We start from the raw sequence: 23,320 nt of genomic DNA, 5'->3' as shown, positions 1-23,320 counted from the left end.
GCGGCGCTACTTTACAACATCATTGGGCGTTATCTCCGAGCCGATAGCAGCGCCGCTGTATCGTCCTGAAAATTGCTTCCTCTCCGGCGCTCCGAAGCTGACACCTCCCCCTCTAGCATAGGCGTGCGCACGAGGGGGGCAGGGGGGGGGCGCCCCTCGTAGTCAACGAAGAGGGGGGGGGGGGCGAAGTCTGCCCTATACGTGGACTTAATAGGGAGGGGGGTGCTGCGATTACCCCCCCCCCCCTGAAGGGAAACCCTGCGCAGGCCTATGCCCTCTAGCCACCATACCTTCGCGACCTTTTCTGAATCGACCTTGGTCAGTATTTCGCTCTGCACACGGCTGCGACCATTCGTCTGCCTAGGGGCCGCCGTCCCGGCGAGCACGCGCCTTTGTCTCGGCGTCGGCATCCCAGGCGGCCGTGCCGACAACACAGGGATCAATGACGATCGTACTCGATGGCTGTCGAAAGTGTCTAGTATACGCCACTCACACAAAAGTCACATGTTCCGCCGCAAGCGTGAATCAATGAATGCAACACCAGGTTGGAATGTTACGCGAAGTAAGGCTAACAGCTAACTTTTTGGGACCCGATTTCGCTTAACTCAGCAAAGCGCTGGTTTAAAGAATGTGGTCGCTCCAGGAACCGAAGCGGTTTTCGTGCTGTCAGTGCTCTAAACGCGAAGCGTGGAGAGCACAGGAAGTTTGCAAGCCGTCCCCTGGTGTCCGTCAAGACAACGCTCGCGACGACGCCCTTCTGAGAAAAGTTGCTGTCCGAGCGACGCAGGGTCGTTTCCTCCCTCCTCGAGGGGCCATCCACTGCGGACCTCGCATGCACGCTTTGTGCGACGCAGATGGCCGGCTCATTTCATCTCTCCTTCAGCTGCGTTCATCCCCAGTGCTTGCATGCTTCTACAAGCGCATAGAATATACGATGTACGGGGCGACGTTATCTACTTCGACTTTATGTGGAGCATGACGGCGACGGCAAACACTCGCCGAGAGTGCCCACATAATTGCTATCGCAATAATAGTAAGTGCTCTATCCTTATGCGGAGTACTCAATAACCCTGTTGAGCACAGCTACTGGCCCGATTTATCCACGTGCTTCGAGCATATTTTCACCTGATGCGACGTGCCACTGAGAGCACCATAGCGTCCTTTCAGGTGGTTGCTACACTTCGCTTTAAATGCGCCCGGTAAAGAGCGCTGGGAATATATGAACGGAAGAAACAAACGTCCCACGCCGACACCAGCAAACTCCATTAAGTAAACAATACGAGAAGTCTCGAAGCTTTCCTGAGCGCTCTATTCAGGCGCACGCTTTTAACAAACAGCGAAACCATCTGTAGATGCAGTTCATTTCTGTGAATAAAAAACCCGTGTCTGTCAGTAGTTACCGATTATGTATGGCATGTTCAAGAACCAGATGAATATTCAGGAACGTCAAAAAAAAAAAAAGCGTGGCTTGCACTCGAGGCGCAATGCTAAAGAGAGAGTGGAGCTGATTGGGCACCTACGTATTCCTAGTTGTTACTATTTTGCTGAACTTTGCTATTTTTTCTTCTTTCCCTCTATTTATTTCTTTTGCTTTCTTCTCTCTGTGTTTGTGCATGTATTTTTTTTCACCGCTTATTTCTCTTTCTTTCTTTCTTCCTGTCTCTATCCAGTTCTTTCTCGTTCTTGGTATTTCTATCTTTCTTTATATCTCTCTCTGCATTTCTGGCTTCCTCTTTATTCCACCTCTTCTCTTGCTTCCTATTTCTTTCTCTCTCTTTCTTCCTATGCTATGCTGCACTCTCTCTCTCTTCCTTTACCCCCCCCCCACTCTATCACTTTCCTTTCTCACCCCCTTGATGCACTATTTTATACAAGGGTATGCAGAGCTATGTTAGCGAGCCTTCGGATCGTGTGTACGCAGATTCTAATCTCGTCTCGCGAAGAAATTTTCTTTTTCTTTCGGAGAATAAATGTTATGCCGTCATAAATGCATTTCGACAATTAGAAATTTCTTACACTAGGTTAAGCTGTCAAATCCCGCAAATGAATTTTTATTACATAAAGCTGACCTGAAGGCGTCCCCATTGTGCCAGTTTGGCAATGAAATCGAAACAATAGACCATTTCTTTTTATTCCGTCGCCTACATGTTAATCAGAGAAAGAGGTATCTTGTGGCTCCACTTTAGAAGATAGCATAGATGTTGCGGCACTTTTATTATTTCGTGGCACTGCATTATTTTATAGTCACAGGGGCGTCTGCCTGCTCTATTCGATTTCACCATTGAATGAAAAAGATTACCATGTTTGTGTATTTGTTTCTTCCTATTCTTCGTTTGAAATCAGTTTTTTAAATGGATTCTTTATATAACTTCATATCCGGATGTTTATCGCCAAGTGCGTTATTATCCCCCTAATTTCATCGCATAGTGTGACCGCTTGCTGGCTTACCATATTAATTTATTCGATGTATTGTTAGCCTAGATTTACCGATTACTTTAGCTTGATAGGTATGTACATTAACATCCTGCAGCCCGGTTGGTTGGTTTCTGTCAGAATCGCTCAACCCACCAAGGGGGATTGGCCATGAGTCGTGCGGTAGGAGGCCGGTTCTTGTTCACCTTCAACCGTGGCTCACCCCCACTGTGGGGGATTGGCCAAGAGTGGTTTATCAAATGTTATATTATTTTAGAAGGGAGGTTAAAGAATAGAAACATTACAAATTTCATGGGAAATTTTTGCGCTTGATCAAATATGAAAAAAAAATTAATAATAGAATAAAATAAATCAATGCCCTAACTTTAAAAAATATATATATATATATATATACATGTGTCGACACAGAAGGATAATATAGATTATCTAGTTAACCGATTGGTTTCATTGAGATAATCCCTCACGGCCACGCAAACCTTCGCATTGGAGAACCCAGAAGTAGAGGCTCCAAAAGACAAAATCACAGGCACAGATAAATTATTCCAATAGCACGTGAAGGTATTTCCAAAAGGGTTTTTCGTGCTGTAGTATATCGCGCGCAGGTCAGAAAGAAATGATCAATAGTTTCCAGCTCACCACAGAATGCGCACAGTGGAGAAGGTGCCTGAGCAGACCTGCGTTGGTAGAAATTTAGCCTCGGTACACGACATCGCAGCCGCGTAATTGACACTTCCACTTTACGAGGTTCACAAAATGACCTCCGCCAGGGATATAATAAGTGCCGATATTCTGTGGAACTTGTCAGTGCTGCGTCTGCAAAGACTTCCATCATGCTACGCCTGCGAAATCTCGCAGCCGTCACATAAGCGGATGTTGGAAAATAAGGTAAAATTGGTCCACTGATCGACGACTTCGCTAAAGAATCTTCGCTAAAGGTTCTTGGTGGTGAATGCCAAAACGAAGAGGATATATCTATCATCATCAAATGAAGGCACGTTTATTGGCCCGGTCGATGGAAGCTGAAAGAGAAGAAGATTAGCTTTCTTCCGGCTCGCAGTGTTGAAACGGGGCACAGGAACAATGGACCAAGGCGTGAACATCAAAGAAGAGAAGCGGGTAGAGGAAGTGGTCCATGTGGAGGGAGACATCGCCCAGCAAGGCCGGCGTATCATAAAGGAGCATCGTTTCCCGCCATCTTGGTGAGCTCAGCAAATCAGATGACATCTGTTATTGCGATACTAATTATGGAACCTCCGGCTCATTTTCGCCTTCGCCGTCGGCGTCGGCGCGCTGCGATGTTCCGTATAAAGCCCAAGTCGATGTCTCGCGCATAGTGTGTTCTACGCATGAGCAAAAGCGTGAGAGGGCGGCCGACGATCGCGGCTCAAGCAGACAGGAACGCCGGTGGTTTGTTCTGTTAAGCACGTTGCTTGCTAAACGAGTTAGCTGGTAGCCTTACTTCGTGTGGCGTTTGAACGTGTTCTTGCACATTCCCTTCTTCGCCAGGCAAAAGAGATACACTTGGGAAAGGACGGCGACGTTACCAAGGGTATTTCGATTATTTGTTACACTTCAGTAAGTATAATTAATAAAGTGTAACATATGGCGTCTGGGTCAGTTCAGTAGATCCAGGACATCTACTTTTAAGTAAGTACCATAAGGATGATGATGCGATAGTGTTTATTGGCGTAACGTTCAAATTGGGACAAATAGCGTCATCGCTATGAGTGTTCTCGATGGCGAACGATATAAAAACAAAAAGCAAGACGTTGATTTTAACGAGTGTTTCGACTGGTTACTCTTTACTGAGTGTAATTAGTGAAGTGAAAGCTGGCGTCATGGTCAGCACATTGGTCCATTAATGGATGAAAACAACTTTATTGTCCCATGTCGGGACGTCAAGGCCTTGCCTGTCCGCCGCTCTACAGGTCTTGGAGCTGCGCTAGGCGGCTGGACACCTGGCTGAGAGAAAGTCGGAATTAATACCTTTAGCTTTAAACTCGCATTCCCAGAGCGTATACTTAAAAGCAGCTGCGTCTGTCTGGCAGACCTTACAGATACAGACACTTTAAGGTCTGTATATGTATAACAATGTAAGAAGAAAATTGGAGAACGGTGCCTGCAAGGTACTTCTCGACCACCTCAATGGCCTCCTGCTGGGCCGTCTCAATCTGTCCGTCACTACCCCGCGTGACGCCATCGTGACGTCATCTGCATATACCGCAGTGATTGTTATTGTTCACTGTCTGGAGCCTTTTGGGAAGACCGGTCATGACAGAATTGAAGAGCATTGGCGAGATGACCGAGCCCTGTAGGGCCTATTGGCGTAGCCAGGGGGTGGCACACCGGGCCCATGCCCCCCCCCCCCTGATTTTTTTTTCGACATGGCAAAGACAGCGCGAAGTGACACTCGATCACATCTGCCTGCCCGACCCCCACTCCAGATCAAGGTGCCGCCCCCCCCCCCCCGAAAAAAGTTTCTGCCTACGTCCCTGGTAGGGCCCCACTGGGACAGAGCTCCTCTTCGCAGAAGGATGGCTTTTCTTCCATTGAGGAAGTATCTGACGTCGTTGTAAATCCTCCCACCGCGGTTTAGGTCGGAGATTGAGGTCGACGTTGAGGTCTCAGAATGGCCGAATGGCGGGTCCAGGGCCCCTGCAATAATTGGAAGGTTCATGAGTTGGCCAGAGATAAATGGATAAAGGCAGTAAGTAAAATACAGCGGCGTTAACAGGAGGATTTCAGCCGATCATGCAGTGGTATGAAATTCGACTCTGCCTGATGGGGTTAGCATTCCGAAAGCCCAGAGTGTCGAAGTCGCTGCACGGGACCCCCGTTGGAGAGAGCAGTTGTCGCGATGGGATCCTGTATTGTGCAAGCAAAGCTGGTTATCCTTGAGGTGTAAAGCAAAATTACGTCCGTGCATCGCATGCGTGGTGCATTGCACAACACCTTACCAGAGTGTCAAGCCACCGAAAACAATGAACACGCTTTTCAAGCTTTTGTATTTCTAGGTGTCATAGGAATCGTCGGCATACTGCGGAAGCTCGCCTACGTGTGCAACACGTGGTCACCGACGTAGCCTCTACAAATAAAGCGCTCCCTTGTCCGGCCTATAAGTTGGCCTTGAACACAGCTCAGCAACGCTATTTTGCAACATTCCTCTATAACAACAAGCTAGCCGAAGAAGCGCTTTCGTGTTCCTAGCTCATAAGAATATGCTCAGGGACCGTCCGCCACTCTTTATTATGGTGGCAACAAGGGCTCGTTGCTGTATCATGTTCTGCTTTACTTTAGTGCGGTAACGACCGATGTCCACCAGAAAAAAAAAAGAAATACCTGATCCCAGATAGCACTGTGTCTTTTGCCGCGTTAGAACAAAGTAGAGCAAGTTTTGATGGTCTACTGACAATTATAATCGCGTGTAGACCAATGGTGCTCCAGGAGATTGATTTTCCCCTTATTTTCATTCCGCCCTTTCTTCATTCGAGGCGCGTCACGTGGCTGGGAATCTTCTGCCAGGGCTTCAGCATCACGCTCGACATCGTACTGCACAAGAAGCTGGAGCAGGACCCGCTTTACGGTGTCGAGATCGCCGTAGCCGTCGGCGACGTCAAGGAAATCGGTGGCATCATGGGATATGTGGTCGGCAGCGTGCTCATGCAGGCGACCGGTCGAGTCACGGCACTCTACCTCTACGGAATCGGCATGGTATTTGGTACGTCTCACGTACATCCGGGCGCGGGCGCTTGTTCAGTCTTTGGAAGCCTATTGCTTGCTTAATTTGTTGAACGCATACTCTAGCTGCGCAAGAATGTCTATGGGGATTGATCATTTGCTGGGGTTTTACGTCCCAAAACCGCGACATGATTATGAAGTACTCCGTAGCGGAGGGCTCCGGAAATTTCAGTGACCGGGGTTTCTTGAACGTGCACCTACATCTAAGTACAGGGGCCTCTAGCATTTCGCCTCCATGGAAATGCGGCCCCTGCGGTCGGGATTCGATCCCGAATCCTTCGGGCAAGCACTCGAGCACGATAACCATTGGAGCACCGCGTTATTAAGCTTAGGAAGGTTATTCACGGAATGCGCGCATTGCTGCCTACTCCACGCCAATGCAAAACAGGAACCGCGCTTTCTCTTGAAGGAATATAATGGCAGCGGCACAAACGAGTGTTCTTTCTTGTGTTCGCATCATTGAGTTGATGACTGCCGACGACTAGTTGGCACGCGCGTTGTAACAGATTGCTACAAGTTAACTGTGACTAACATATTATGATCTAAAAAGAGACAGGGCGTGCAAACACGGACACAAGAAAGAGATCAGGACACCACAAACGCCGACTAACAACTGAGAGACGCAAACTGAAAAGAAAGAAGACACGAACTGCGCATGCCCATGCAACCGGCGAACCTTCAATCCGGCACGCGTTGCGATAGGAAGAAACGTGTCGTAGGTATTCCGTACATTCATTGCATATCTCACAGGCTAAAGAAAGTAGGAAGTAGATACGGCGTCAATGTTGTTTTCACGGCTGCCAATAAGCTAGGTAAGATTTGTGCCGCTGTGCAGAGGAAGAATGAGCGAGGTAAAAGACAAGAAGCGGACCGATAATTGTTTCGTAAAACACACCAACAAATTCACTGATTGCCGTACAAGTGTGGTGTATAAGGTCCCTTTCAGCTGCGGCCGCTTCTACGTAGGACAGACGGGCCGATGCATTAACCAGAGATTGTTGGAACATAAGAGATCGCTAACAGGAGGCTCACCATCTAATCTATCTTTACATTGTCGAGATTGTAAGTGCACGCCAAAATTCGATGAATGCGCAGTGTTGTACCGGCATAAAAATGAAGAAACGCGTCTGATGATTGAAGCATGGCATATCGAGAATAGTGGTAGCGCATGCGTGAGCCAACCGTCGATTAACTTGCATAAAGATGAAATCAAATGCCTTAACAGTTATCTTCCACGTAGACCGCAACGCGTGCCGGATTGATAGGTTCGCCGGTTGCATGCATGCGCAGATAAGTTTTCGTGTCTTCTTCTTTTCAGCCGTTGTGCGTCTCTTCAGTGTTAGTCGGCGTTTGTGGTGTCCTGATCTCTTTCTTGTGTCCGTGTTTGCACGCCCTGTCTCTTTTTAGAATGAATACGTACCAACTAGCTCAGCTCTCTGTTATTCTAAGCTTCATATTATGAAGCAGAATGCGATTCACTTTGTTAAACCTCAAACGCCAGCTCACTGCGAAACCGGCTTGTTGCGTCAGCGCAAATGTTCTGCCCATTAAAGTGACGACGGCACGTTCAAACCAGCCTAAGATGTAGGTGTTCGTGGATGTGCTGTGTGCACGAACACTTCCTCATAACCACGGAAACTTTCAGCGTTTACGCCGGAGATTGAGCCGGTGAAGCGTATTGTTACTGCCATTTTTGTTGTTAAGGTGCGCGTTGTCCCATATTATGAAGAGGTCAAGCAGTACTACAAAAGAAAAAAAAAATATTGTACGGGCATGTTTCTTTCGTGAGAGATGGCGAAATGTGGCATGTCTTCATAGAGGGATGTGCAGTGAGTGATAGCGATTATTCTGATCATCTCAGCAAACGCAAGCACAGTCACTCAATACTAGTTCGTATCTTCAGTTAAACTTTGATACATGTGAAGCCAAACCAACTCCTCCAGAGTGCGCCAGCACTCTTTTGTATTTATGGACATGAACATGCCGATACTCTCGCCGCCATTTGCCACATATTAAAGGGGCATTTATTTCCTAGGACCCTACTACGCCTTTAGGTTACACAGCTAGAAATCGTAATGCTGCTACCTCGTGAGAATTTTAGGAGAAAGAATTCAAGGACTTTATTCGTTGTTTAAAGAGTTCGAAGAAACTGAACTGTGCTGTTAAATGTGCCGCCAGGAGGAGAGTACGAACTGTGAGCACACACTCCTTCTCTTTGCCTCGGCTAGTTAGGGCAAGCAGCGTACGCCCATAGGACATGATCTGTCACAAGCGACACCTTTTTGTCCGCCCTTACTGTTTACTTCGGGGACCATCTCTAGAGGTGGCATTGCCCTCGCCACTTTGAAACTTCGTCACCGACGTTACAAGGAGCTCCTGTTACGTTGAACTCACGTGCGTGTGATATTCACTTCCCCTTGCAGCGCGACTCCCAAAAAAATATAATGGCGTTTAGACTGCTTTCGAATATTTTCGCTGTATTCACACCACGCAGCCGTTTCATACTTCGCAGACCCGATCGCCACCGAGCGACTTATGCGATGCAATCGCCTGCTATGTCCAGACTTGCTCAATCATTGTATACGTTCCATACACTCCCCATGCAACCATACACTCTCCGGTCTATTTGTTCTCCTCGGATTTAACGTTCATACACAAGGAGTTTTAACAGAACTATGATTGTTCCAGGGCGCCTACTAAATGTTGCTCACTGGTTCGCGTTAGCTCATGCGGTCTACTTCAATCGCTCCACGTCAAGGAGGAGCCGTTCTTCTGGGAAAGAACCTTTTCAACGCTGCGTCTTTTTTACGCAGGCACAATGGTGACGGTGCTGTCCACAATGCTGCCCCAACTGCCGACGGGATTCTTGATCTGCGTGTTCCAGGCCGTGTCAGGCGTGTTCATGGCCGTCGGTAGCCTGACCGGATACGTCTACCTGACCGAGGTGGCTCCAGACGAAGACCGCGGCGTCGTGGCCGGCATCGAGCACTGCTGCTACCTGCTCGGCCGCCTGGTCGGGTTCGTGTTTCCGCACGCGATGCCATGGCAGTGGCTCGCCGTCGTCTCCCTGGATACCAAGCGTGTTCTACATCTTCTGCATGAGATGGGTCATTGAGTCACCACTGTGGCTTCTGCAGGTGAGTGAGCCACTACTCGCTATGGAGCAGTCGAGGCGGCCCTATTACGCGTTACCATATTTGCTGGCATAATGGTCGCAATAACATAAAGCTGGCACCCACCCCCTCCCCTCGGGCACATGTTGTATCTAACGAACGCACCCTCCTATACTGCTGCAGCGACGGTCACGTGCTTTTTGAGGCGTGTGCCGTGATAAATAAGTGGGACGAGCGTAATGTGATTTATTCCTTTTGTGAGTGAGCTTGAGCTTGCGTTCGCAAACAAAGGCCCTCTGCAGTTCTTGTTCATCGGGACGATTTTTTCTATCACAAATGTTGTTTAGATGTAGCAATTAAGCCAACAACAGCTGGAGTAAACTCCTAAATTTCTCATCAGCTTTGGTTTCATCGCTTTTAACGTTACTGTTATAAAGATGTCCCTGTAACTGTCCCCGCGAACTTGATGAAACATTATGGGAAAATAGTGCCCGCATTACGACAGCAAATTTACTAACGAAGTGTGTGTAGCAAAACTGCACAACATTTTCGCTAATTTTAAATGCAGCGCATTTCTTAACGAACCAAAGGCACTTTGAGCGTTTGTACCTACATATCCGTCTATGTAGCTGCCTACGTGTGGGCGCGCTCGTGGTCGCCTTGTTTGCTTATTATTGACCAAAATTGGCATAGAAGGGCATGATATGACGAACGTGACTGTCTCATTATGACATGAATAACGTGAAAATCATGTCGTGTAACTAATTAAACCCTTTCATCCAGCCACGCGCGGCACATACCTGTATACCACCGTACACGGGTACGCGCCACCGGTGATTGACAGTTTATATCTACCCCGGAACGGCGAGAACGACATTGGTAATTTATACGCCAGAGCGTCAAGAATATGCGGGGCATTAGTCGCGTTGACCCAACGAATGCAAGGAATAAAAATCGGGAACTCAGCGAGAATCCATATCACTTATTCTGCGTGACAATCAATTATTCTACCACAGAGCTACCCCAGGTCTTGGATCTGCTTCAGAAAAAAAAAAGACCTCAGAAAGGATCACGTTGGCGCAGCGTCAATTGTGATTGCAGTGCTGGCTTTTTAGTTTTATAAGAAGGTAATAAACATTACGTGTGTACTCCTATGATACAGACATAATGTACGCTTAACGTCAGTTGTGGTACCAGTGCTGACTCCGCTTTTATAACAAACGATAAACATTACATATGTACTCCTATGACTCAGCAAGCTATAATCAAGCGTTGCTCAACCGCCGAGCAATAAGCTAACGAATGCTACAAATCACATTCACAGCATCGCACGGTAGCGTGCCTTGATGTGAATGTGATACGTAGCATTCGTTAGCATATGGCTAACGAATGAATCACAGCGTACAATTCGCTTCAATATAACTGACGTATGTGCTCTAACGTGAGTGCTGACGTTACGTCAAACCATAAGTTACCTGTTAAACGGCAGTGTAGTCGGCGTGCCTGGTGAGCGCACGATGTGTCCACGAGTACTCCATTTACAAAAACGCGTCGATCCACCTCGTAGCCTTTGATTGAAAGCCAAAAAAAAAAAAAATGCAGCATACACGGCTACTCGCGACTGCTTCGCATGAAACCGATTCCCACGATGCATTGAATCTACCGATTTTTTCAAGTTGCTGAGCATGCTCAAAACACGTTATCGTTACGATTTCTACCCTTGTCAATATCGCGAGCGTAAGAACGTCAAACATAGTCATCCAGTCGTAACTGCCAAACGCATAAATATCGGCGCCATCATTCGAAACCAGGAACAGGCACTCGCACAGGAGGAGTGTTCGCCACTTGCGGACATGAAAACGGATGTGGAACATCCTTTGATCCCCAGAAATCAATTGCTGCGTGAATGTGCGCAGTCTATTTGCAGCTCGACTGGTCGAAGTTACGTGACCTGGGCACAAAGGCCACGCGTGACGTCCTACTACCGCAGTACTGTAGTAGGCAAGGCTCGGCCTTTCGTTGCATAAGGATCGCTACTTTGCCAGTGTCAGCAGTTGGCCCTTGTCACGGATGGAAGGGGGGGTGGGGGCAGGAGCAATAATCTGCGCCGTGCCGCTCAGAGGTTCAGACCGTTTAGTCGGCATCACTAAGAGCCATGGTCGACAGCGACTTCCGCCCTATCAATGACCTCATAAGTGACGTTTCTGTTCAGGCTTCGTGTCCACGAGCTATTGAAGTGGAAGAAGAATTTCCCGAACATGACTTTGCCCTTTGCACAACATACTGCCGCGACGCGCCTTCACACGAAGTTCGTCACTTCTTCGAGGAAAGTTCCGGTCTCACATAACGGAGCGATTGCCTTTCCGGCGCGACAGGCGTCGATATCCCGCCGAAATTAGAGGAAGTCTATCTCATGTTACGCGCGATTTTGGAATTCACAAAATATGGGTACGCCTTATATTTGGGGCCCTATAACCTTTCCGCATCAACAAGTTTTCTCAAGCTGAATAAAAGAGTTCACGAGGAAGTTTTAAGCATTGAGCGATTTAACTCTAACTTCAGCAGCGACATAGTATTTGAGTCTCAACGTAGAGTAGTCTGTGAACACCGCAGGTGCTTAACTGCCATAGCTAGCATTTTTTACACACATAAAAAATGTCTCCATTTTCTACAAGAAGCACCCCGCAGGCGTGGTGTACAAGCTCTTTCGTTGATTATAAATTTTAGATAGTTGGTAGTGACCCTACTACTGTTAGGAGCCCCAAAAAAATGCGTGCGATGGGAAAAGCATAAAAAAGATGCGGAACAGCTGTGATGCTAAACGCCGGTGCAAAAGAGCCGTTCCATTGCACTAAATTAGCCACTGCACCAAAGTGTTTATTGACATCTTATTCCAAAATGCATACGGCATCTGCACCATTCAATTTAACGAAAGCTACCCGTTTAACGAAGCTTCCCGTTGATATTGACGGCTCCCTTACCGTTTTGTCTAGGCGTTTTCAATGACAAAAGAGCTCCCAGTTTCCGGGTTGTGGTAGCGCAGTATGAAAGGCTCCCAATGGAGTTCGCCATGATGTCGCTATAACGTCAAAGAAAGGCTGGATACCCAAATAGTGTGGTGCTCGCGCCTAGAACATTTCTTTCCATTTTGTTGAATACGGTTTATTGAATCGTCCTTTGTAACCATATCCTGGTTTTTCGACGTAAAACCCCCAAGAAGTATTGTAGGTTAATTGAAACATTCTGCACAGCTGTGTTTAGAAACAAACGTCTGAGGTAAGGTAATGGGCATTGAAAGAAGAACGTGACGCTACTGCTTCTTGCGAATGAACTTGGATAGATTAATTTAATTCAACGAGATTGTATACACATGTGTCACTAATAATAAAAAAATCGGAAGCGATACCAAGAGAACATTATACAAACAAACCACAAAGCAGAAAGGAGGCAATCGATATTTCAGCACTGAGAAGCGTACATGCGAAATCTGGAAGAAATATTTAACGTAATGATGCTAGCTGAACGTGCCTTTTTTTCCCTCTAAAGAAATGTAGAACGCTCGCAGAGCCGTACCTGTAGTCACAAGCCTCACACGATACTGATAAATCGGTATTGTCTACGTCTGTCACTAGGAACTATCACTTTTATATAGAACTTCAGTTTGCTCATGTTTTATGGATCCTGACTCAATCTCTGCTAATCCTAATGGATATTTTGGTGGCAAGCAGTGGTGGCCGCTTGCACAGTTTTCATTGCGACTTACCTCGTAACTGAGCCTTCGATTTAACGAAGAGTCTTATTCGACGCGGAAGAGCCCAACGTAATGCTTTGAACGACCTACCACGGGCTTCGGCGCAGGTCGACCGCTTGACGGAGGCACAGCACGCCTACGATCCTGCTGGGCATCGCTGTGACAGGTGACGAATGCGCCCTCTCGGCTATCCGCGTGCAGCGCATGAGCACACCAGTCAAGGCCATGATATGCGCCGTATTCGTCTTCTGGTTGCGCATGCTTGGAGGACCCGCGGGAGTAAGATGACCACCAATTCCGTCTGTTTCATTGCGACAGAATCACGTCGGTGGAACACTGTGACTGTTGTACCAAATCGAGATGTCACTGCTAAGAGCCTATCTATCTATCTATCTATCTATCTATCTATCTATCTATCTATCTATCTATCTATCTATCTATCTATCTATCTATCTATCTATCTATCTATCTATCTATCTATCTATCTATCTATCTATCTATCTATCTATCTATCTATCTATCTATCTATCTATCTATCTATCTATCTATCTATCTATCTATCTATCTATCTATCTATCTATCTATCTATCTATCTATCTACATGAGCGTATGAAGAATACGAATGGCCGTCCGTTTATAATATGGATGACATTTTATGCTTTATATGTAGGTAACTAAATACAGGACAAGATGTCATCTTGCTTCATTACCTTGTTCAATGTCAGAATGTTAAGGCATTGCATGTTGTGTGTGTACGACAAACACGAACGAAATGACGTCCTACACATGTTACCTGTACCATGGCATGAATTGCATAAATGAAGTTGTGATGTGTTGTGACGCCGTCACGATTATTTCATTACGAATTGTATGTACCAGAATTTGCGTGAAGGCATAACAGACATGCGGCAATGACTGACATATCATTAATAGCCGGACGCGAATCAAGTACATTCATCTATCCTAATGTCAAGGGAAATTTCATGGGCTCGTGTGTAAGATCTATTCCTAGGTGCCAGTTCTCAATATCTCATATCTCAAATTTCACATAACTTTTCTCTCTAGCCTTGGCTTGGGGGGGGGGTCTGCTTGAATCCTTATATATTAAATGCGAAGCATTTCTTAGCGAGCCTCAGACACTTTGCCAGTTTCTATCTATCTATCTATCTATCTATCTATCTATCTATCTATCTATCTATCTATCTATCTATCTATCTATCTATCTATCTATCTATCTATCTATCTATCTATCTATCTATCTAGCCGCCTACGTCTGAGCGCTCTCCTGGTCGTGTTCATAACTTGTAATATACCAAAATTGGCATAGCAGGGCATCAGAGTATGATGAACATGCATCACTGGTCATCACATGAATAACGCAAAATACCTGTCACGTACGTCACGAAACCCTTCCTCTCAGTCACATGTGGCACATACCCGTATAGCAGAGTTCATGTTATGCGGGTATGTGCCACACGTAGTACAGAGTCTCTCAACCAATACAGTAACCACGAACACACACATTGACACGCAAGGAAAGTGATAATAATAATAATTCTTGGGGTTTTATGTCCCAAAACCACGATATGATTATGAGAGATGCCGTAACGAAGGGCGCCGGAAATTTGGACCATCTGGTATTCTTTAACGTGCACCGACATCGCACAGTACACGGGCATCGAGCATTTCGCCACCATCGAAATGTGACCGCCGCGGCTGGAATCGAAACCGCGACCTTCGGGTCAGCAGCCGAGCACCGTAACCGCTACACCACCGCGGCGGACGCATGGGAAGCGAGGGAGCTGAAGACAGAACACCCCTGGAAGACGCTCAACTACCATCCACTCGTCCACATGGTCCGCAACGTAGACCACGTGGACGAGTGACCCCGGTTTTTGCGAAATAAAAACCGGGGTCACTGCTTTCTACAACTATATCTGCCGAGACGACCAGGCCCCTCATTATTACCGCTGACTTCAACATTGATTTATCAGAACTCAACAACGCCTGGTCCTTACACTGCGTGAAAGACGACTTGGGTGTGGACAGGGCATCAAAAGACCTCGTTGCCACGTCCAGGACAGGAGGCATCATCCATCATTTTATCGTAAAAGGCATCCAGTATTTGCACCAGCTGTACTATACCTCGTACTTCACTACACATAGACCCCCCTCGTAACCGCGATCACGAACGGTACCGGTAACAAGTTTGGTCCAGCTGCTGGTGCTCATTGATCGCTGTGATGATGAGCTTGTTCAAGAACTGTCAAGAACCCCTTACATACATGCACAAGGGTTTGTGAAACGTGCATGCGTTCTCCGTCATAACGGGCAACTATAAGCATAGCAACTGTGATTGTGACGTACGTACAGTGCGCCTGCGCGTGCCACTCGGCTGCTTCTATATCTGAGGAGGCTTTTCTGAATAAAGCTTAGTTGCGAGTAACGCCTGTCCTGTGCATCTGTGTTCCTTCTTTGTCGTGTTCGGATTCCCGCTATCTAGTATTGAAGAATGTAGGCACTACATATCAGCTTACCGCGTCTGGTGTTGGTATCACCCATGTTGGTGTTGGCATCATTACGCAATCGTAAATAACTGTTCATATAATACATATGCGACTATTCAACATATCAGCGTGCGTATACCGCTTTCACATTTCTGCAGCGTCATTCCCTAACGTTTCGCTCAATGTGAAAAATTACACCTCATTCACGTTCCCGCACATGCTTCGCATAACATCGATTCCCAGGTACGTGGGATCTGCCTTCATTTTTCACTATATAGTTTCCTATTCGGAAGATTGCAACCGAAGGTTCTCTCATTGAGAAGTTTTAGTGCGATAGCAGTTATATGGACAGTCTCGACGGGTTTTTGCCGTCGCCGTTGCTGTCACTGGCATGTCCTTACAGTATGAAGTCCAAGTTGATAAGATCCCCCCGCGCATAGTATGTTCTACTGCGGGTAAAAGCGCGCGAGAGGGAGCGACGAACGCGGCAGAAGCAGAGGTCAAACGAGCTGGCCCATTTCCGTCACTCGGAGGGTGCATGCGATAACATCACCCCGCTCCGGAGGCCTGCCGTCGAAACAGACAGGAAACGCCCCGCCCGTCTTTAACGACCATGTAAAGACGCGAGGTGGGGAGCGGGAGAGAGTGTCGCGCGAGCAGCCACTTTGAACTTTGGATCTAAGGGCGCGATCGCTGGCGCGCCCGCTATCTCCACAGTCATCATAGCGGGCGGCTCGTATACCCTTCTACGTCCTGCGCTCTCAACGCGAAGTGACTATGCGGAGAGCATCTCTCTATGGAGCGGCCGCATTCTCTCACACCACCGTTTTGTATTACCCGAGATCGGATACAAAGCAGTTAGCTGCTAGCCTCACTTCGTGTAACACTACAATTTGTTGCTATCGCATTCATCGCTTCGCCCTTGCGGTGAATCTGTAACATTCTTATTTTCGATGTTTACGAGCGGAAACCGCTGTTCTACTTTGCGCATATCCAGGTGCAGAAATTCCAAAACCTCCAGCTGGTGGGCAGCAATGACATCTTCTTCGGCCGGAAGGACCTCATCATGGTCGTCTTCGAGATTTTAATCATGCCGGGCATCATCTTCCTGATGGACACTATCGGTCGGCGATTCCTGCTCTATACCTCCACGGTGCTGCTCACAGTAATCCTGCTCTTGAGCGCCTACCTCGTCCACCGCACAATACACGCCGAGTCGCTTGCCGAGAACGCCACCTTCGAGCGGGCCGTCATGTGCGCTTCCCTTTGTTACGTGGTCGCCAACTCCGTGGGACTGGGACCCGTCTCCTTTCTGTTGTGCACCGAGGTACTACCGCCGCGGCGCCACGGTCTACTCGCTGGCGTCCTGTACAGTGGGGTCCACGTCCTGTTCTTCCTGTTTCGCTGGTCGATGCGCTCGGATTCCTATCAGGTAACATTGTCTTGCTTGTATTGAGTTAATAAAAAGCACTCACTTGGCTCACTTTTTTAAAACTTTGTTGCGAGAGTGAATAGATCAAAATTCAAGGCGCGTATGAGCCATGCATGTGCCACCATACGGCGCGGATTAAGACGTTGATTGTTCTCCGCGTTCGGCGCCTGTTTTAAGTTTTTGACACTGTCGCTCAAGCTAGAGCATTGTGTAATGAAGCGCAATGGCCGTCATTTCCATTAGACGACATTAACCTCACGAGCTTGATCTTTAAAAAGCCACCACAAAGTGCGGTTGGAGCGCTGCTGCATCATTCCTGCAGTGGAACAATGTAGTGATAGATATCTGTCAGTCGTGTTCATGGGTTTCTTCTTCAAGTACAGAGCGTAGCAGGGAGGTGCGGAGCTCAAGATAAAGCGAAATGTTTCAAAAGTAGTGTCAATAAAAAGTTGTTTCCACGTTTGTAGCGATAAGGACGAAACGGTGTATGACAGAAGGTCATTGTTTTCTGGACGCCACGTTTGCATCTCCCACAGTACTGAATAGTGATGGCATGATTTCATGTTTCCACCCTTACAGGTATGGTACTTCGCGGCGGCTGGTGCTTCGGGAGGCTTTTCGCTGCTGGTGCTCATATTTTTCTTGCCGGAGACAAAGCTGCTGCCGTTAGACAGGATACCGAACCTGTTTAGCGACGACCCCCGCTTGCGGCAAGCAGCGGCCCGAGCTCCGGAGAGCGCCGGAGGCACGCACGAACTTGTGGAGAAACAGGTTGTGCACCAGTTCCCGCTCAGGGACTTCGCTGACACCTACGAGCCGCCCGAATTCGTGGAAGATACGGAAACGACCACTTCCGAACTAGAATGAGTGCGCGGGTATCTTTAGGACTCGAATGCATGACTCTTCTCTCAAGCACGGGTGTGTGCGCGCCTGTATATTGAATGGGATTCAAGGAGACAGTGCAAATTGCGCACACGCATGCTGTGCGCTACATTATTCGACGTGTACGATAAATGATTTTATATTTACAGACACTGTAATGACTTAAGAATGGAGCTCCTAAGTTCCTGATCCCTGTGGCCAACCGTGATGAGTTTGAAAGCTGGAAAATGATCACCTCGTGATTATTAAGACGAATACCTCCGGGGCCCCATCAAGCGCGAAAATTGATCGTCGGCGACGTCAGCACAAGTGATGCAATTAATCGTCACCTGATGACGTCACTATTTGACGTCGTCATGACGTGAAAGATCGTCGGTACCTATTTGTGACGTCGCCATGACGTCACATCACGTGTCCTCACATGATGACGTCATCGCATGATGTCGTTTGGTGAAAGGTGGGCCGATCACGAAGGCAGTGCATGTTAGGTGTAGAAAGATTTTGGAGTGGGGGATGGGGGAGGATCAATACATCGAGTGTAAACATGAATTTCGCCTTCAAGTCGTCTTTGGCGAATGCACAACTTTTACAGCGAAAGCTGTTATGAGATCACAACAAGGGCCGTTTTTGGCGCCGTAGTTGTCCGCCGCCGCAGTCCGTAACCACTATCGCTCGAAATAAGAAAAAAAGATGGTTGATCCCTCCGTCATAGGAATCGCAATAACACGAAAATAAATCGTGCCCTTACAGAAGTAACTGAACGTTTACTGCACATTGATATAAGAGAGTTTGCACAATGTATATTGATGTCTGGCAGCGAGGGCCCCGTTTAAAGTATATGCACCCACTTTGATGATTGGCGGTACATCTTCATCCCGACGACTAACGTCCACGTTAAATGATTAAACAAACCCTTGTGGTAGCTGTAGTAGTTAACGGTGAAAGCGTAATCAGAGAACGAGGTGTGATCGCCAGAAGAGCGTCGCATATTGGACGCAGAACTTTGTCGCCATCCCGCGGCATGTTAAAGTGTGATTGAACACCACTGCCCGACTAGAGGGAAACGCAAAGCGCGTCGTGCCGCCCCCCGGCCGCGATTTTTCTCGGGGCGAGCGCGTGAGCGGGGAAAGCGGTGTAAAGGCTCTGATATACTCCAGCGTAACGTCGACGCGCGCGTGCGAGCGTTACGGCGACGTTACGTCAGCCAAAAACAGCCCTCTACAGTCCGGCGTCGGCTGACCGACGGCGCAGCCGACGGCTGCTGGTGCGCTCGGGCGTCGCTCGGCTCCGAGTAGATCACGCTGCATTTCGCGCCGGACGCGCCGGGCTCGCACGTACAGGAACCTGCTTTGCGGGTTGTTTCGTCGGTTCCCGACAGGTGTCGCAGCGCGTTCGTCGCTTTACTGCGCATGCGCTCCTCGAGATGCGACTGTAGCGGAGACCGATTTGCGCCTGGCGTAGCGTCGCCGGCTCGGCGTGACGAAACACAACGTGTTCGCGGGCGCTCGCGTCGGACGTCGGAGTATAACAGAGCCTTAACAGCCACGTGAAGCAGGCGCGCGTCGCAGAGCTATTTTTGGTTTCGATTAGCGAGATGCTTTGAGCGAGGCCGACGCTTTTCCGACACTTGGGCTAAGATCGCCACTTCGCGGTGTGTTAAGGCATTGACAAAATTGAACTTCTATTGAAAACGCGGCGAATGGGATGGACGTGTAACGCGTTGCAGCTGCTAATCGCGGAGGCCACAGTAGTGACGAATTCCTCTACTTTACCGCTCCCAGAGGGCAACAGCACCCCGTCGACCTGGAGAGTGGTAGATATAAAAGGCGCGTTTGTGAAGCTTCTAAAGTCTGTGACCGTGGCGCAACAATAAAGAAAAAAAAAAAAGTGACCGTGGCGCAGTGGATAGCGTGCCCGGCATCTGCTGTTGCGGACCGGGCGGTCGTGGGTTCGATGCCCGCTGGCGGAACTTTTTTTTCTTTGCCGTCTGATCGCGTAAATTTTTTTCGACGTCATTTTCGTGACGGAAATACGTCACTGAAGTCTTAGTAGACCCCGGCATAAAACACTTGCGGGGGTAAAAAAAAAGATTGTTGATCCCTCTGTCATAGGAATCTGTATAACACGAAAGTGAAACGTGTCGTCGCAGAAGTAGTTGACTGCTTTAGTGCACTGGCATATCAGAGCTTGTATAATGTCTATTGTTTGACAGATGTAGCACCGCCTGATGTGGACGCACTCACGTTGACGCCTAGTGGCACATCTCCGTACCGACGACTAACGCCCATGATCATGATTTAACCCTTACAGTAGCTGAAGTTCTTAACATATACGTGGACACCGCATATTGTGAATCCAGCGCAAATATGGCATCAACAAGGACATTATAAACACTGATACTCGATATGCATCCCTCCAAAGCGTCATGAAACGCGAAGAGAAACGCTACGCGCGTTGTGTCTTCCCTCTAGCCTGGCAGTTAATTCTCACAGGACAAGCGGTGAACGCGGTGCGACAGCCAGGCGAGCGTCGGAGAGCTATTTTTCGATATGGATAGATGCTATCAGCGAGGCTAGCGCAAAAGCCACCACCTCGCGGTGTGTTAACGAAATTACGCTTCTATTAGAAACGCGCCGAATGGGACGGTCGCAGCAACGGCGCGTTTCTTTCTTGTTTTGTTTTTCGAACCTGGTGGCACACATGTCACCACCCCGTTATGGGAACGCTCATAGCATCCATCCATGCTAGAGCACTGTGAGAGGGAAGAGCGAAAGATAAACGGCGCGTCCCATGTAGCCTCCGTTATTTGTTTGGCGGGTAGCTCAGTGGGCTAAACACCCGCCAGCCATCGTCGCGAACCGAGAGGTCATTGGTTCGACTCCTGTCGACGGAGCTTTTTCGTATAGTTTTTTTTCTTTGTCATTTGATGGCGTTCAGTTTGCTGACGTATTTCGGTGACAGAAATAAAAATAAGGAATTGTCATAAAATAAGGAATTGTATCAAATTGGCTTAATTGACGGAGCTGTTGCAACCCCGCATGAGGAACTCTGCGAGTTTCATTTTAGAGCGCAGCTCTTAGGCGCCCATTCCTGCGTTGTGCGGCGTCGCTGTCGCCGTCGGTGGCGTAACCGATATACATGAAAAGTAACAGATAGACATGCAAAAACTAAATGAGAAAAAAATACCCGGATGAAATGGGAATTGAATCCGGACCCTCTGCGAGGCAGTCGACTATTCTACCACAGAGCCCACATGGTGCTTGAAACTCATTTGCAAAAAGACCCTATACAGGCGTCATGTCGGGCAAGGAATCGCGTTAACCTATCTAATATAGTGTGGCGAAGAGTAAAATAAGAACCAGTCATCACACAATGCTAATTGTGCAACGACTGCATGGTGTAATGCTTCCCACCCAATGCAAAGTTCTCAGCCATAATTTTTGATTGCCATGAACCACATGCAGCGTCAACAAAGCGCACATGATACCTTTAAGATGTGTAGCGGGTATCTCGCTTATCCGCAGAAAGACGAATAATCGCGTAGTGGGTGCTGCCTTACTTCACAAAAATTATGCTTTATGGCGTAGTGGATACCTTGCGGAAAGCCAAAACTTCAAACACAGTTGGCCTTGCGCCAACACGAAGCTGCACTCAGAATTCGCATTAGGCAGTATCGTAATCATCGGTGAATTTTTAAAATTTTTCGAGTCTAGTTCATAAATAATATTAATAAACACGGCTTGATTACATCTGTACGTCGATGGCTCGCAATATTACGTAGTAGAAATAAATATAGGGCTATTTGGTTTTACATTGCTTAAGTCCATTAGCGCAATTAAAGGCGGTTATGACATTTCACTAGAAAAGACACTGGCGATGAGGTACGCCTACATTACATGAAATGTACCGCATATATCTAAATCAGTTACCCAAAAGCGGGCTTTTAATATCATATAAACATGGAACAAACTACGTCAGAGTGAAAGATACAGAGCCTAAATAAATTGTACTTGATATGGCGCAAAAAAATGAAGTGCCCCCCCCCCAAAAAAAAAAAAAAAAACACAAGCTTCATCAGTATTCCTTGAAAACATAAAGCATTTGAGCTTTCCCAATGTCCGCTTGAAAGCCTTGTACTTTCTGGAAATAATTACTATGAAGAAGAACTCAGTCGACAAGAAATGTCTAGCAATAAGCGTGCATAAGTGAGCACGGATCAGGGGAGCCAATTAGAAAAAATGTTGCAGTGGCTTAGCTCGGTTATGCCAGGATAACGTAGAGTTAGCAAAGGTTTAGCTGATTGCTCTTAGCTTTCCTGATTGTTTAGGATTAGCTTGATTATCATGCTTACTGCTGCTACAATGACACACACATGGTATACATATTATGTGGCACATGTATATTTATTTTGCCAGGCAACTACTTCGGAATCCGATGAGTTAAGCTTCTCCGCTCTTCTGCGCCGTTGAGAAGCATTTGCGATCTCCTTCTCCATGACTAAACCACACTGGCAAACGCCAGTCAGAGGCGCTATCAAGCGGCTCCAGAGCAGTGTCAGACGGCGACTGCACAGCGAAGGCGAATAGCTGCGCGCGCGCCGGCGCCAGTACGTCTACCCCGGCTACGACGTCACTGCTCTGGAAAGCGCAGACCGGCGGCAGCGAGTCGCGCGCGGCAGCGGCAGAGCGCGCGGGAGGTGCCGCCTCCGATTCGCCAGCTGTGTGACATCGCTGGTCCTCGCGCATGCGCAGCACGGCTATTGAAGAGCCACGCGAAACTGGCTCGGCTAGGCCAGTGTAGCTAACGCTACAAAAATTCATAATGTCCCGTTTCATTAGCGAAGCCGTTTAGCAAATCGTTCCTAGTGATTCGCTCGGGAAAACTATCATCATCATAAAGGAGCATGTGCCACAGACAGTGGGTACATCCCGCTACTAACCACTGGTTCACTAAAAAGAAGGCAACAGTTAGGCCAATAAATAGCTCCGAAGCGACGGTAGCGAGCCGAAGACCACGAGGGGTACAACGAGAGCATACTAGGAACGGGAAAGGCAATGGCGGCTGAGAGAAGACCCGGAAGCGATGGAAGGCCTACGCCAACGACGACGTGCCGGTCGATCCACGAGAGGTGCGAACGCTTGATTTCAGCGCAAGCTTCTCTCTTTACAGTTTCGACAACCGTGTCATGTCTGTGACTGTCTGTGGTTTAAGTCGAGCCTCTCTGCGCTGAAAATCAACATAGAAACAACCTAGCACACACTAGCTAAAGCCTTGCAACAACCTAGAAGCAACCTAGAACCTACATCACCTAGCCAAGGCCCAAAAGCAACCTAGAAGCAACCATATTATTATTCATAATCTCCCAGTTTCGCTGTTTTAAGCCTTGGGCGGCACAGTGCAAGCTTCGCCAATTTTTTATCCATTACACGTCGCAAGCATTTCGTTTCTTAATAACCGGTTTCAC

General features: G+C 47.8%; 1 protein-coding gene across 1 annotated transcript; it reads left to right on the top strand.

Moving 5' to 3' along the window:
- Positions 1-3,513: 3,513 nt before the first annotated feature.
- LOC119391667 (uncharacterized) lies at positions 3,514-17,841 on the top strand. The gene is made up of 6 exons (XM_037659332.2): positions 3,514-3,632; positions 5,925-6,151; positions 8,985-9,189; positions 9,221-9,308; positions 16,540-16,974; positions 17,554-17,841. Exons 1-6 carry the CDS (start codon positions 3,514-3,516, stop codon positions 17,839-17,841), a joined length of 1,362 nt encoding a protein of 453 aa, XP_037515260.1.
- The last annotated feature ends 5,479 nt before the right edge of the window (positions 17,842-23,320 follow it).

This window comes from Rhipicephalus sanguineus, chromosome 4 (assembly GCF_013339695.2).
Source record: "Rhipicephalus sanguineus isolate Rsan-2018 chromosome 4, BIME_Rsan_1.4, whole genome shotgun sequence".
Lineage (NCBI taxonomy): Eukaryota > Metazoa > Arthropoda > Arachnida > Ixodida > Ixodidae > Rhipicephalus > Rhipicephalus sanguineus.
The sequence above is the reverse complement of the archived record's forward strand: the minus strand, read 5'-3'. Positions and strand labels throughout refer to the sequence as shown.